The sequence below is a fragment of the Glycine soja genome, chromosome 9, assembly GCF_004193775.1.
Source record: "Glycine soja cultivar W05 chromosome 9, ASM419377v2, whole genome shotgun sequence".
NCBI classification, from domain to species: Eukaryota; Viridiplantae; Streptophyta; class Magnoliopsida; order Fabales; family Fabaceae; genus Glycine; species Glycine soja.
Window position 1 is genome coordinate 10,097,238 of NC_041010.1, and position 15,437 is coordinate 10,112,674.

Here is a 15,437-nt window from a genome sequence, read left to right on the forward strand (position 1 = left end):
TAAAATAGTTCATAAGACTTGAAAGTAGAAAGGTTAAAGGACCAATTCATAAGATTAAATAACGAATTTTATTTATGAAATAAAAGATTATAAAAATTGGTTGGATATAGTAAGTGTCTCACTCTCAGCCTCTTCTTGATAGGAATTGGTTATTAAACCTCCTACATGGTTGTTGGTGGTGCAGATTAGAATCTTGAGACCGACCATGGACATTATGGTGGGCATATAGATCCCGTACTCCTTACCACAAGAGTAACTAAGCACTCCACCCTGGAAATCTTCATTGAGTAGTCGATATTGATATTGCGTTTGTAAAGTTGTTGATGATGCTCCATGGACATTGTTGTGTTGTACTTTTTATGGAACATTGTTGATCTTGATGGTGTGCACATACATGTACAAGTATGAAGTGTGTGGTTGCGTTTGGCAAGTAGGCACGTAACTTGAGTAATAGTTAATGGGGGAAAGTGCTTTTTATTCTTGATTCTTATTGGACAACATTGCGAACAATAAATAGACAAGTTATATCATGGCGAAAATTCTGACCAAAAATTTCTATCTAACATTTTTCATTAATTAACTATAAAATATTTCAACCTCTGCAATCTGTTATCAACCACCGCATTACAAAAAATGTCACTGTAGAACGTAATTATCAAAATGTCTTGGTTGAATTACAAGTAGGCCGTGTGAAACAAACCAGGCAGTGCCACACCTTCCAGAAAATTGAAACTTCATTCAAGGATAAATTCCTTCGGAAATGGGAAGAGGAAAGTGTGCTATGGAACTAGATACATCAAAATTTTGCTTGATTCTTTATAGGTTGCTAGTTGTACATGCGAACCATGCTCAGTAGTAACGCATTAAAATAATACTTGGGTTGTACATGAGAACCATGCTCGGCAGTAACGCAAAGCTGTTAAAAATCCAAGAATTCTTACCTGTCATTTCTTGGCACCAGAAGAACATAAATATCGCAGCATATATTCATTGGAGGAACATGTATCTGCTAGATCTTGATGAATTCTAGTGATTGCTTTCTGCAAAGATTTTAATGATGGTAACAGATTTCTAGAGTTCTGCTGAATAGAATTCCCATGGGCTTTGCAGAGCTCCTGTCATATCAAAGATAAAGATCATTTTTATAAAACTACTATGAACCTAAGCAAACTTATTTAAAAACTAAATCTAAGCAAGAATACCTGAGACCATCTAAGTATAAATTCCAAATGTGGGCAGTTTTCTAAAAGATCTGCAAGTGCCTCAACTAATCGCTGGATATATTTGTAGGGGATTGATGTGGCAACGGCTGGAATATCTGCTGGACTAACCGCAAATATACATTTTTTAACGAAAGAATCCTCATTCAGGCGAAGGCTAAGGATCAAGGCTTTACTTGGTTGATTTTCCCGGAGAGCCTCTTCAACAGCCTGTTAAGCAATGCCATCCCAAGTTACTAACAACATCAGAAAATGAAACAGTGCAAAATGAAGCATGAACATCATATACAGCAAGATGGAGTGAAATTAAAATTATATATGCTGCATTTTCAAGCTGCTCAATGTTGATTTTGATTCCTTGTTTTCATGATTGAAAAGGAAAGCATGAAATATAGGAAATCATTATCTTGATTATATCATCCACAGAAATTTTAACATTTTCAATAATTTGTTGAAAAACAAAATTAAACTTTTCTTGAGTTTTGTATTGACTTGTCAAAAAAAAAAAAAACAATGATGCGAAAAATCCACACTACCAAGAGGAAAATCGCATCCTCTTCTTACAAGTATATGTCAACAACCACCATAACAATTCAAACATGATTTTTTGCAGGTTGTTTACTCATTTTCAAAGCAGGTGTTCGCTACATCATTTCCTACTACAGAAAATAGTTTATGTGATAATCTTATATTCTTTGAAGTAAACAAAGCCCTAGTTCTTTCAAGAAGATAAAATACCTCTGGTGTAACATTTATGTCTAGGTCAGTTGGATCAAATATGAATGATTCATCAACAGAATAAACCAAAACTCCCTCAGTTGTTGCTGCAACAAAACTACGCCCTGTAGATGCAATTCTCAGGCTTTTTGTCTGAATAATAGGCCTTCCACGGTTAGGCATAGATCCTGGCAAGTCTAATCCTAGCTTCCCTCGTGTTTGTTTGTCAACACCTTCTTCAATGTCACTGCTGTCATCATCAATCAAATCTAGTGGGCCAGCTTCTGTCATATTCTTTGAGTTTAAAATGTCAAGCACTCCATCTAATGAGAGATTGTGAGTTATCTGGAAACGTCGAAGCAAAACCTGAACAAAAGAGATTCCAATTAATAAACAGAACTGTGCTATCATATGGTATGTAAACAAGTACGGAGTAGTCCATTTTAAATATGCATACACTTCGAACACCCCATAAATACAGACAGACAAGGGATGTGAATAATAAACTTATTAAATCAGCATAAAAGTTCTGGAAGGCAATAGACAGAATCAGGCACAGATGAAAGAAGATTTTAGGAGTCACATTTTAACCATCAGATACATTAACGTTCAACATAAAAAAGAACATAAATAATCTAAGTGAAAAGAGATTTCAGAGAATAAAAACAAAAAGCTTTCCTCGATCTTTGCATCACATAGATGGTGTCTCCCTCCCCTATAAAAGATGAACTGATTTGCCTATTGAGAAATCTAGGTATAAAATAAATTAATAATGGAGGAGTTACGGCAGACAGATTGTAACAAGGAAAGGTCCCCATGGAAGGGACACTTCACAGATGTACGCTCTTCAGGTGAAATTCCCCAACCAACAAGATAATCTTTTTTCAATATCCTATAGCTGACCAAAGGAAGTTCCTCATCATCTCTATCTTGAGTATTTCGAATAGGAAAAAGTGAGAAAATGGAGAGGAATACTGGACTAGATTGATCTAAGGAATAAGCACCCTTCCAATTATCTGGCACTTGGAGATCTTATTGATGATTGAATCCTGGAAAGAACTAGCCCTAGGACTGACATCTAAGGAAAACAAAGTGGTTCGATAATAGAAATGCCCTTATGAAAACTAGGAAACAAGCGAAAATAAGCCTGCAAAAGAATCAATTTGTCGTGGAAATGGCAGGTTACAGCTCATGGTGGAGGTAGAGAAACACATTGCCAAAAAGAAACAAAAGTCTTCTTCAATCGAGGATTTATTTTAGTAAATATCACAAGAATGGATCAACTTTGTGAGGAGCGATGAGGCTCAAAAGTCTTCACTCTGCAGCATCTAAGCAACATCACCAACACAAAGGTGTGTTCGGTAGGGAAGTTGCAAAATGATATGCATCTCAAATTTTCAACCTATCATTTACTAAAGGACAACAGTACATATTGACCCCAGACAGCATTTAAGCCTCAATAAACAAACAAACAACAAAGCCTTATACCACTAGGTGACATTTAAGCCTCAATATTTAGACAAACCGTTATGGCAAAGATGAGGGCTTTAACATTATATATTTTTTTTTTTGGAAGGCACAAAATATATATATATATTAATAATCTGATCAAAGTAGTACAAGTGGTACTGAAAAACAGATATACAAGCACCTCTGGTGCTGCCCTCCAAAAAAACCCCAAGCTAACCCAATAAAAAGGCAAGCCGACTTAGATTAACCAAAGGATTCCGATATATTGGAAGACCAGTGGTTAAAACTAATGTCGAAGCCTTTCTCTTTAGATTTAAGCCAAGACCAAAGAAGGTACAAGGCCTCATCCATGACTTTATATGGATCAAAAGGTTTTTCTTGAAATATCAAAAGATTCCTGTGTTGCCATATAGTACTAGTTAGGGCAACCCACCAAGCCCTCCATCTACTCTGATTTATGTTTGCCCCAAAACCATCACAAAATTGAGCAAAATGATTCTTTAACATTATATATAGTGTGTCAGTGTGTGTATCAGTATCATTATAATACAAATGATTGCAAAATATTTCATGCTTTTTTGTTGTTTATGAATTATCTAATTGTCCCGCATCCAAAACATATCTGTTTAAACAATAATGTGATGGACTAAACTGAACTGCAAAAACTCATGGAACATTAACATGAACTGTGCAATACAGAAGCTTTCTAGAGGATCAAATTTTCAGAAATAATTAACAGTTGATATGCTGTGAGATCTACATATGTGAAAATCAACCAAGGTGCAAGCAGGCCAACCTGATCTGCAACATCATACATGCAGATGTATCTGCTACTTCCCCCAGCTAATATATAGCTTCCATCAGCTGAAAAACACAAGGTTGTAAAGAACTTCCCTGAAGTTGAGTTAGCAGCTGATCTGCGGTCAGTCATAAGGCGCCCACCAGCTATATCTCTAGAACCTTCTATGGTGTACATTAGCAAACCATCTATTGGGTCCCAAAAATGAATTTGCCCATCTAATGTGCTGCAAGCTAACTGCCTTCCATCTGGACGATAAACTACAGTAAGAACATCGTGTGTGTGAGGAAACGTTTCAACTGCTCCTTTTCCATCAAAGACATTCCACAGCCGAACAGTTTTGTCATATGATGATGAAGCCAAGACAGCCTGCACAAAGTGAAAAAAGATGATGCTAAGTTGTTTTTGATATAACAGATGTAAAAACTAAAAGACATAAAAGAAAATACAATCTTTAGTCACTCCCTTCATCGTCATATCTCAAGAGACATTAGTATTGATATTTGATCATACTACAGGCTTAGAAAATAATGTTATTTTAAAATGAACCATGGCTTCACAGAAATTTCTACTAGAGGCACTGTAGCAACAGAAATTTGGAACCAGCTAAAAATAAAACAGATGAACAGAAGATAAGACGTTAACTTATGCAGGCAAATCAGCAGAAGAAAATATAACTAACATTCGTAGGAGAAAACACCAGACCATGGACAGGAGCTTCATGACCACTAAGCACATCCATCAAGCGCCCCGTTTTCATTGACCAAACAAAAACCTGTTAAATATCATTGAGCAAAAAGGCTGAGTGGTAAAATAAAATAACGATATAGTCAGAATCAACCTAATTTGTGCAAAATTATACCTCAAAGGAATCTGAAGTGCCAGCACATATTACTTCACCACTTATATCAGCTGTCAAAGAAACAAACTGCCTTGGAGAAGGGGTTGTAAACGTCTTAAAATTCCGGTAACGTAATAAGTCCCATGCACGAATGGTCCCATCAAGAGATGCACTAAGCAGGACATTGTTACTTGGCATAAAATGTAGAGCCGTAACAGCATTAGTGTGCTCAGAAAATGTAACAAAGCAAAAGCCTGAGGAAAGAGTCCACACCTGTAACACACAAGAACAAAACATTCACTTCTGAATATTCAATTTCCAAAATAGTGCATGCAATCCACACACATAATCAAAGACACAATGTGCAAAGCAAGCTGTTAAAGACAGATCAATTTTTCAAAAACACAACCACAAGCCAAATCCAATCACCTTCACTTTATTATCATCTGCTCCAGTTGCAAGGAGCTGCGAGTCCGGTGAATACGCAACGCAGTTCACATCAAAGTAGTGACCCTGCTGCTTCAAAATGTAGCTCTCAGACCTCCACTCCCACACAAGCAGCTGTCCCAATTTGGCACAGCCAAAGGTCAACCAGTTGCCAAACTCATTAAACACGGCAGTGGTAATCTTCTCCCTCGAAATAGACAACAAATGAATGCACACAAAATCCGGCATCTGATACAACCCAAACACACCATTAGAAAATCCAACAACCACCATATCCAGCCCTCTATGATAATCACACGCCGTCACCTTCGCCCATCCCTGCATAAACCCATCCTTCCTCAATAACTCCCACTTCCCTCTACTCAAGTAACCCTCATCACCATCCTCAATATCAATTTTCTTTCTTTTCTTCACACCATCATTCTCACTAATTTTCTTCATTTTCTTCACACCATCATTCTCACTAAGCTCAAAATTCTCTTCCACATCCCTCTCTGGCGTCCCCGGCGAGGGAGGTTCCAAACCCTCACCACCATCTTCCTCACCCTCACCATCATCATCAGAAGTAAAACCCCAGCTAAACAAATAACAATCCCTACTAACCGTATAAGCCTTACAAACCCTATTAGTCTTCGAATTGACACCGAAAAACGAACCTACAACAGAATCCCTATGCCCTAATAGCAAAAAAGGTCTTTTCTTAACACCACCACTGTTCAATTTTTTCAAGCACAAGATTCTCGCGGTCAAATCCTTGGACCCGGCGATAAGATACTTCGAATCGGGGCTCCAATCGAGGGAGGTGACCTTCGCGTCGAAGTCCGCAAAGGTCCGAACGAGCTCAAAGGGGAAGTACTCGCGGCGAAACGCCGGCGAACGCCAGATCTGGACGAGCTTCCCGGCGGCGACAGCGATGAGGGCGCCGTCGGGGCTGAACTTCGAGGCGGCGACGCGGTGCTTGAAGGTGATGCGGTGGAGGAGGGCGCGTCGGCGGAGGTTGATGAAGAGGCAGCGGTTGCGGTCGTCGATGGCGAGGAGGAAGGTGGCGTCGGGGGAGACGGTGATGCGGGTGACGTTAGAGGAGGACTGGAGGGGGAGCGTGGTGGTTTCGGACTTGAGGAGGTCGGTGACGGCTACGCGGTTACCGACCGGGGAGAGTAGCACGGTGTTGCTGGAAATGACCACGTTGCCCCCTCTGTAGGGGGCGCCCAAGAGGTTTTGGAACCGGAAGTTCATGGCTTTGTGGAAGTAAGTGTTGTTGGGGGCGTTCCCTGCATGAACTGCGAGAGGTCACCGTGTGTGGTTGGAATGGAGGTTTATGGGGTTTAGGGTTTTAGGAATTCTCCGTCGTTAAAGACGAAACCAAACGGTAGCGTTTTGATTATCTATCATATAATTAAAATAATTATAATTATAATAATTGTAATTATAATCATCAAGAGGGTTTTTTCTTTTTGCACCCAACATAACTTTTTTTACACCCAACGTATTTATTAAAATTCCAACCTTACTCCTGTTTCCTTCTTCTTTCCTTCGTTGTTTTATTTTCTTCATACATCATTCTCCATTTTTGTTTTGGTTGAGCTCCTCATTAGTTATTGTGCTTGTTTTGATCAAGGTGCATTGTCGTGATGGTTTGTTCGCAATTTGTGGTTGTCATCGTAATGGGTGTCATAGGGATCTGCAACTTCAGTCTACCGTAAGAAACTTACGGATTTGCAATCCGTGTGAATCATAAGGATTATCAATCCGTAAGATTCATAGGGATTATCAATTCGCATATGGTTCTTACAGATTATCAATTCATATAAACATTACGGATTGTCGATCCATATGAATCATATAGATTGTCAATCCGTATAATTTATACGAATTCTCAATCTGTATAAATTAAAAAAAATTACATAAAATTTATTTTTAATGTTTTTTTTATAAATTTAGTTATAATTTTTAATATATTTGTATATATAATATTAAATTAAATAGTTTATTCAAGTGTATAAAATATGAAAAATTAGATATAAATTTTGATATATATGTTTATCAATTTTAATGTAATATATTAGTATATGCAATTAAAAAAATTTAAAATTGTGTCATAATATAGGTTAAAAAACATATTTATTGATATATTTACATACTTATCTAGTGTAGAAGATTTTAAAATAAATTTCTACATGTAAGTTTTTTAAAATAGATATATATTTATAAATAATTAGAATTAATTATAAGTGATAACAATTCATATATTTTATTAAGAGATAAATTATTGTTATATGTATATAGAGGTATGAATTATTATATGTTAATCTATATAAGCTATACATATGAAATTTTATTAGTTGTCGTTAGTTTGTTATTGAATTTTTTTGTAATGTTTTGTTAAGATGGACGAAGATCAGTGGATATATGAGAGCATAATGTCTGAAGAAATTAATATGAATGAAGACAATGAAGAGGAATTTGATGTGTTTGAAAATATTCATTGTTCTCATGTCTTCAATACTTCTCAGGTATTGATATTATTTGTTTTTTTTATTAAAGTAAATAAATGAATATCCCAGGAAGATTAACACATGTATTATCCATTTTGTAGGTGTTTGTTACCCGTGAGGATGTATTGCAATGGGCTCATAATGCTGCATATGATATTGGTTTTGTGATTGTGATAATGAGGTCAGACACAGATACTGGAAAGGAAGGACCTCATTTATTTTAATTGGTTATGAAAGGAGTGGAAAATATAAACCATACAAGAAAGATTTAGTACGAACGATGACTGGCGGTAGAAAATGCGATCAAAGCCAATGTTGGACTCATAATCATGCATTGACTAAGTCATTTGTTGGACATCCATATGTGAGGATGAAAAGATTATTATTGGTGATATGACAAAGTCAATGATCAAACAAAAGAATATTCTGTTTACTTTGAAGAAGCACAATGTCAACAGTTGTCAACATTGAAGCAAGTATACAATGCAAAATATGCATATCATTCTTCTATAAAAAGCATTAATAGTGAAATGCAACAACTAATAAAGCTTCTTGAACACAATTTGTATATTCATTAGCATAGACTGAACGATGAACATGTTGTACATGATATATTTTGAACACATCCAGATGCAGTGAAATTAAATAATGCTTGTAACTTGGTATTTCTCATAGATAGTACTTACAAAACAAACAAATACATGTTGTCTTTACTTGACACTATTGGTGTGACACCTACTGGGATGACATTTTCAACTGTGTTTGCCTATTTGGAGGGAGAACATGTAAATAATGTTGTTTGGGCTCTTGAACGGTTTCGAGGTATTTTTTGAGATGTGATGCAATCCCCCAAGTTATTGTTATTGACAAAGATTCAATATTGATGAATACAGTGAAAACTATTTTCCCTAAGGCAACTAACTTGTTGTGTCAATTTCACATTAATAAGAATGTGGAGACAAAATGTAAAACTCTTGTGGGTCAAAAAATGCATAAGATTATGTGATGGAAGTATGGGGTGGGGGAGTCTCTTGGATTGCCCTACTGAGTTAGACTATGATGATTGTCTTATGAAGTTTGAAATTCTTTGTTCACCATGGCTAATGTTTGTTAACTATGTCAAACAAACATGGTTGATTTCCCATAAGCTAATATTTGTTAAAGTGTGGACGAATAAGATGATGCATCTAGGAAACACAACAACTAACATGTATGAAAATCGTAAATGTATATTGGTTTTAATACGAACACATTAATGGATAAAAATAATTGTTTGTGTTTTTCAAATGCAGGATTGAGTCTGCACATTGGATCTTAAAGAGACTACTATAGAATAACCTTAGAGACCTATGTAGTGTTTGGAAAACCATGAACAACATGATCACTCTGCAACACACTAAAATTAATGCATCTTTTGTGACAAGCACCCATGTGGTTGAACATGTTTTTAAAGTTACCTTATACAAGAGACTAATTGGCATGGTATCAAGGTATGCATTAAACCAAATTATTGTTGAGTTTGAGTGAGTGAATTATGCTGACATTGATAGTTCTCGTTGTGGATGTATTATGAAAACTACTCATGGTCTTCCATGTGCATGTGAGCTAGCTAGATATGTTGTTGGTAGCATACCACTTGACACAGTCCATATGTTTTGGCAGACGCTAAGTTTTTTAGACCAAGGTTTATCTAAGCCCGAAGTTTGCATAAGCGAATAGATGGAAGTCATATCCAAGCGGTTAGAAGAGCTTGATGTATGTGGCAAAGTGACTTTAAAGAGTAAACTTTGGGAAATTGCCTACCCTGATCTAAGTTCTATGTGTGTTCCTCCTAAAAAGGTCAAAACAAAAGGGGCTTAAAAGAAACAAATCACCAAACAATAAAGATCAACGAAGCACGATCCGTCTTACTGGGAGTATGTGAATGCATTACATTCGGTGCAAAATAACAATTCTTCAGTTAAACGTTGTGCATCATCATTTGAATAAACAAAAACGAAGAGGAAGATGTCAACGTTGGATCAATTTCATTCATGCATTCATGATTTCATTGAAAACATTGTCGATGTCAAAGCTTATGGTAATTATGGATATCGTGCAATTGTTGTCTTATTAGGTATGGGTGAAGATTCATGGTCTTTGGTTAGTAATCATTTGCTGAAAGAACTTGGACAATGGTGTGATGAGTATTTACACCTTCTTGGTGTGGCATAGACAAATATGAGGAGTTGAAGCGATCGCTACTTGTTGATGGACTATCCATGGTATATAAGTTTTTTATTATGTATTCATGGATATTTTTTTAAAAAAATAATACTAATTAAAATTGTTACGTGCAGGTTACCATGGATAAGTGGATGAATATTACCGATATAAGTTATGTGATTGCATCAAGGTATAATATCATCCTTGTTTCTCTTTCTCTCCAACAAAGCATGACAATTTTTCCTCTTAGAAGCCAACCACCGAGAGATAGTTATGTACATTGCATTATATGTATTGGTCATGTGTTTGACAACCATTTTGTTCAGGTATAGCAATGACCATCGTGTTTGTTAATTTTTTATTATAACATGTGTTATGAACATTTGAATATGTATTTGTCTATGTAACAGGTATTTCTAAGAGATAGTTGTTCCTTGCTGCTAACATCTTTGTTATGATCAACACATTGTCACTATCAAGCAAAACAGTGATCTACTCCTTATATTAGTAGAATGAACAAGTATACTAATTCCATGAGGTTGACCACACAATTTGTTGATTCAAGAGAGGATTGAACCTTTTGCTATTGTTTGGACAATGTTTGTAAGTTACATAGTTGTGACAATATGGATAATGCATGTAATGTGGGAATTAACATGTGTTTGAATGGACATTCATAAAATTAATTTTGAAGTATGATTGAGTTGTTGAAATATTAAGATTAGAAAAAAGACAGGTTTGCCAGAGATAAAAGGAAAAGTAAGTGCTCTAAGTTCGCAATAAAAAACTAATTCAATTACATCACTTACTAGGTACGGTACATGTGTCACACAAATTTATAAAAATGTATGATAAAAAATATAAAGGTTAATGAGGTTTCCATCTATATACCAGATTAAGGATTCATAGATAGAGGACATTAAACACGTGTTAATTTTTAATTTAAAATTTAATTACTTATTTTAGGGTTTAGGGAGTTTAGAGTATATGGTTTAGGGTTTAGGATTTGTGTTATGGTTTATGGGTTATGGTATAGGGTTTAGGGTTATACATTCTTACATTATCAATAATATAGTTTAACATAATGTATTTAAGTGGAAGAATATAATAGTCAAATACTAAATAAACTCAAATGTAAACCATAGTCATATACATAGTCAATCAAGTAAAAAAACAATATTAAAAAGTGTTCAGACATATTGCATACAAATATCCTATAGTACTTAGTCAATCCTAACTATCATCATCGTCATCCACCACCATCTTTATCCTGTGTATCCCTCCTTCGTCTAGATCAAACATAAACATTGTATTGCTCAGTGAACCCTGGCTAATCTTAGACAGTGCTCAGTCAAAGTGTATGCATCAATTTCAATAGTGACAATCCTCATGTTGATCATGTGTTCTAAGGTTTCTGCTATCTTTTAGCAAGCGACCTACGACATTGACAACAATGTCAATAATAAATATGGGAAGCATGTAAGAAAAAATAGTAATAGTGAATTAAAAATATGTTATACCACTACATGTCGAGGTATGTTAGCATCAGCAGCTACAAGTGCAGGTGGTTGTGGCATAGTTGCTGAGTGAACGGGCAACACAGGTGGATCTGGTATAATATATGTATCATCATGCATAGGTGGATATCTAGGAGGCTCCCCAAGCTATGACAGACTCAAGAATGGGTGACATATCCTATAAAACTACTCCATGTAGTCTGTTGCACACTGACAAGGAGAACTACAAATTTGTCCAACCGATACAAGATATTCAGAAAACTAAAGCCATATATTGTCAATCTCTTATGCGGATAGAGATGGAGCAATATGGAACGGAGGAATGGCCTGAACATAACCAAAATTGTTGTACTACCCATCTGATATGTCCAGAAAATAATGAAATGAGCTCAAATTCTCTGAATGCATAGTGGTCACCATAAGAAATTCATCACACAATATCTGACATCAACCTATCCAAGCGCTTACGATAGGTCATAACTGTTAATGCCTTCACACACTTCCACTGACATGCACATGATTTCCTCTCATGGTAATCCTCATTAACAATAATGGACACAATTGTAGGGAAATGCTTGTAGATCCAATACTACACATATTAAAAAAACAATAAACAATTATAATCAATAGCACATATAAAGTTTAAAACATTTAACAATGATAAAAATTATTATAATTACTTGCAACAGAGTGATATATCCTGCAAGATGTTTTGTCGTATGCTTTGACACAACATTCAAATTGTCATACATATGGACTAGTGCAGTCGCTCCCCATGAATAGTCTTTAGATTGGTTGAGGTCATGAAATGCATCCAAGAATGCCACACTTATGTGTGTGGCACGCTTGTTAGCAAATAGTATACAACATACTAGATGCAATAAATATGCTCGAGCTGCTAGGGTCAACTATCTTGCGTCACATTTGCTACGATAAACGTCTCGCAGCAAGGCTAGGCGAACATATGCTCATTTGCATTACTCAGTCTCATCTTTTGCTTCTTGTCTACTGACCTCAAGTAACTCAACTAACAAGTCGACAACTTCCTCTATATCAATAGCATCAAAGGTATGGAAGACACCTGTAATGGGTAGATGTAATAAGGATGCCACATCATCCAGGGTAATAGTCAGTTCTACTATCGGTAGATGAAAACTACTAGTTTCCTTGTGCCACCTCTCCGCAAAAGTAAATAAAAGTCCTCTGTCACCTGTCTCCATCATTTCCAACGAACATGAAATCAAATAACTTAGTACTGTAGCAACCATTATGCCTTTAATCTCATGTGCAAGTCTTTCAAATTTCTCAACCTTCCTCTCATAAGAGGTCAATTTCAACTCAGTATGTTCCTGCAAATAATTAAAATTAATTAGGTAAATTAAAATGATAAATAGTTATTCAAATAAGTTATAATTAAATAAATAACTACCTCTTCTACCCTAACTTTGGTTGTCACATGATCAACATATGACGTCAACACTAATATATCATACGACCTACCTAGAAAACCCTATGTATTAACACCTACATGATCCATAACTGGCTCATGAGGCTCCTCATGAACCTCGTCAGCAGCATGATCCACATGTTCAACATCCTTAGCAACAACTATAACTACTCGTTGCCTATGCATCGATGTTGTCGACTTTCGACACCGAGGGACTTCTTCCTCATCACTAGTAACATATTTACCTAAGGCTCTTCCTAAAACTCTACCTAAAGCCTGACGCAATCCTCCGGTTCTAACCATAATCTACAAATTTGCACATTAATATCAATTAATGTTATCATTCAAATAATAGTTGAGTATTATATTTCATAACTAAAATCTTTTTATTCTATTACTAAAAAACTAACTAACAAAATAACTAATAAATCTTCTAAAATCCTACTACATTATTAAATGTAGTATATTTTAACAAACGTAATAAAAAAAATTAAATTAACATTAAATGATTAATCTATCGAACTAAAATATATCATCAAAATCAAACTACTATTTTATTTTAAATATTTTATAAATTACAATTTAAAAATTCATAAACAAGTATTTAATTATTTTATAAGTCAATTTACAAATTCATTTTTAAAATTTTTATACTTCAAATCACAATTTCATCCAAACTAAAATATATGATCAAAATCAAAGAACAATTTTATTTTTAATATTTAATAAATGACTATTTCAATATTTTATAAATAACTATTTTAATACTTTTATATATTTGTAAATTAAATAAGAAATTTATTTATATATTTTTATACTTCAAATCACAATTTATATAAATATTTAATAGTATTAATGTAATAATATTTATAGAAATATATTAATAAAAACATTTTTCTTATACAATATTACCTATTTTTGCTTAAATAAATTTTAAAAATATATATTATAAAAATTGGTAATTTTAGTTATTTAATTATTTTATAAATAAATATTTAAAATATATACAAGTATTAAAATAGTTATTTATAAAATAATTAAAAACAACAAAATTTATACAATAATTTTAAAATAAACAAAATTATTAATTGAATTATTTATTAAATAAAAAATATATGAAATTGACAAAAATATGGATTCTCATTTCGCATCTTTGGAGTAAACTACAACTTAAAAAAGAAATAAAAATCATGAGTGTTTTACTTTAATAAATTATGAGTTAAAATTTAATGTATTTTATATTTAATAATTAATTTATACGTAGTAATAAATTCAATTATATGATATATGAGTTGAATCATGTTAAAAAGTAGGACTTGTAACTCAATCTATATATGATTGAATCTAAATTGGATTGAGTTGAATCATATTTAATGTGAATACTTAAAAATGTAATCCAATATAATTAGATCTCATTATTTCATCTTGTTAAATGTGTCGGTAGTTCTTTGATTAATATATATAGAGGGAGAAAATAATTTGTTTAGGATTAGAATGAAGATATGATAATATTGATTTTGACTTTTAATTTTAATTGGGTAAAAAAATTGATTCACGTGAAAATCTCAAACATATTGTTGACATGTCATTTTTGACGGTTGGGAAAATAATTTTAATCAAGTATTGAGAAATAGTATTTTAATAGATTATTTTGACTTGTTAAAATATACTATTGGTGAAAATTATAAGAACTGTCACTACTACAAAAAACAGTTTTAACATCAGCTTTGTCCAAAACCGATGTTAAGTTAAATGCGGTGGCATGTTTGTAAATAAACTATCCTTCTTAACATCGGTTTTCCAAAAAAACGATATTAATGCATACACGTTTACATCGGTTTTTTGAAAAACCGATGTTAACGTGTATGCATTAACATCGGTTTTTTGGAAAACCGATGTTAACTAATGATATTAACATCGGTTTTTGAAAAACCGATGTTAACGTATATGCATTAACATCGGTTTTTTGAAAAACCGATGTTAATATAAACTTTTTTTAATTATTTATATATTTTTAAAAAATCGTGTTATTAATTATATTTTAATTAAAAAATAAAAAAATTAATAAACAATAATAAATTCAAAAGGTAAGCAATTAAAAATTAAACTAAATTTTTAAAATGAATTTTGTAATTTTAATTTTATTATTTCATGATTATCATTTAAATATAACACACATTTATATAAATTATTTGATATTAGTTAATTTGAAAATATAAAAAAACTGTTTTTAATAATAGAGTTTAACTTTTATAGAATTTTTATAGAATGTTGGTAAA

General features: G+C 33.6%; 2 protein-coding genes across 2 annotated transcripts; both read right to left on the reverse strand.

The window, feature by feature from the left end:
• Window positions 1-527: 527 nt before the first annotated feature.
• LOC114367911 (periodic tryptophan protein 2-like) lies at window positions 528-6,829 on the reverse strand. The gene is made up of 7 exons (XM_028325166.1): window positions 5,477-6,829; window positions 5,069-5,320; window positions 4,889-4,981; window positions 4,204-4,575; window positions 1,959-2,303; window positions 1,203-1,430; window positions 528-1,115 (listed from the first exon to the last, which is right to left on the reverse strand). Exons 1-7 carry the CDS (start codon window positions 6,728-6,730, stop codon window positions 945-947), a joined length of 2,715 nt encoding a protein of 904 aa, XP_028180967.1. The 5' UTR covers window positions 6,731-6,829; the 3' UTR covers window positions 528-944.
• A 5,312-nt stretch (window positions 6,830-12,141) lies between these two features.
• LOC114368150 lies at window positions 12,142-13,461 on the reverse strand. Its single transcript, XM_028325491.1, has 4 exons — window positions 13,240-13,461; window positions 12,922-13,060; window positions 12,725-12,792; window positions 12,142-12,300 (listed from the first exon to the last, which is right to left on the reverse strand). The coding sequence occupies exons 1-4, from the start codon at window positions 13,459-13,461 to the stop codon at window positions 12,142-12,144; spliced, it is 588 nt and encodes a 195-aa protein (XP_028181292.1).
• Window positions 13,462-15,437: the final 1,976 nt, after the last annotated feature.

Coding starts and splice junctions, on each gene's coding strand:
- LOC114367911 (XM_028325166.1), bottom strand. CDS start 6,730: ATGAACTTCCGGTTCCAAAACCTCTTGGGCGCCCCCTACAGAGGGGGC. Junction 4,982..5,068: donor GCACTTCAGATTCCTTTGAG/GTATAATTTTGC, acceptor GATATTTAACAG/GTTTTTGTTTGGTCAATGAA. Junction 1,116..1,202: donor TTATACTTAGATGGTCTCAG/GTATTCTTGCTT, acceptor TTGATATGACAG/GAGCTCTGCAAAGCCCATGG.
- LOC114368150 (XM_028325491.1), bottom strand. CDS start 13,461: ATGGTTAGAACCGGAGGATTGCGTCAGGCTTTAGGTAGAGTTTTAGGA. Junction 13,061..13,239: donor ATGAGCCAGTTATGGATCAT/GTAGGTGTTAAT, acceptor AATTATTTGCAG/GAACATACTGAGTTGAAATT. Junction 12,301..12,724: donor TGTTAGTTGAGTTACTTGAG/GTCAGTAGACAA, acceptor TAATATGTGTAG/TATTGGATCTACAAGCATTT.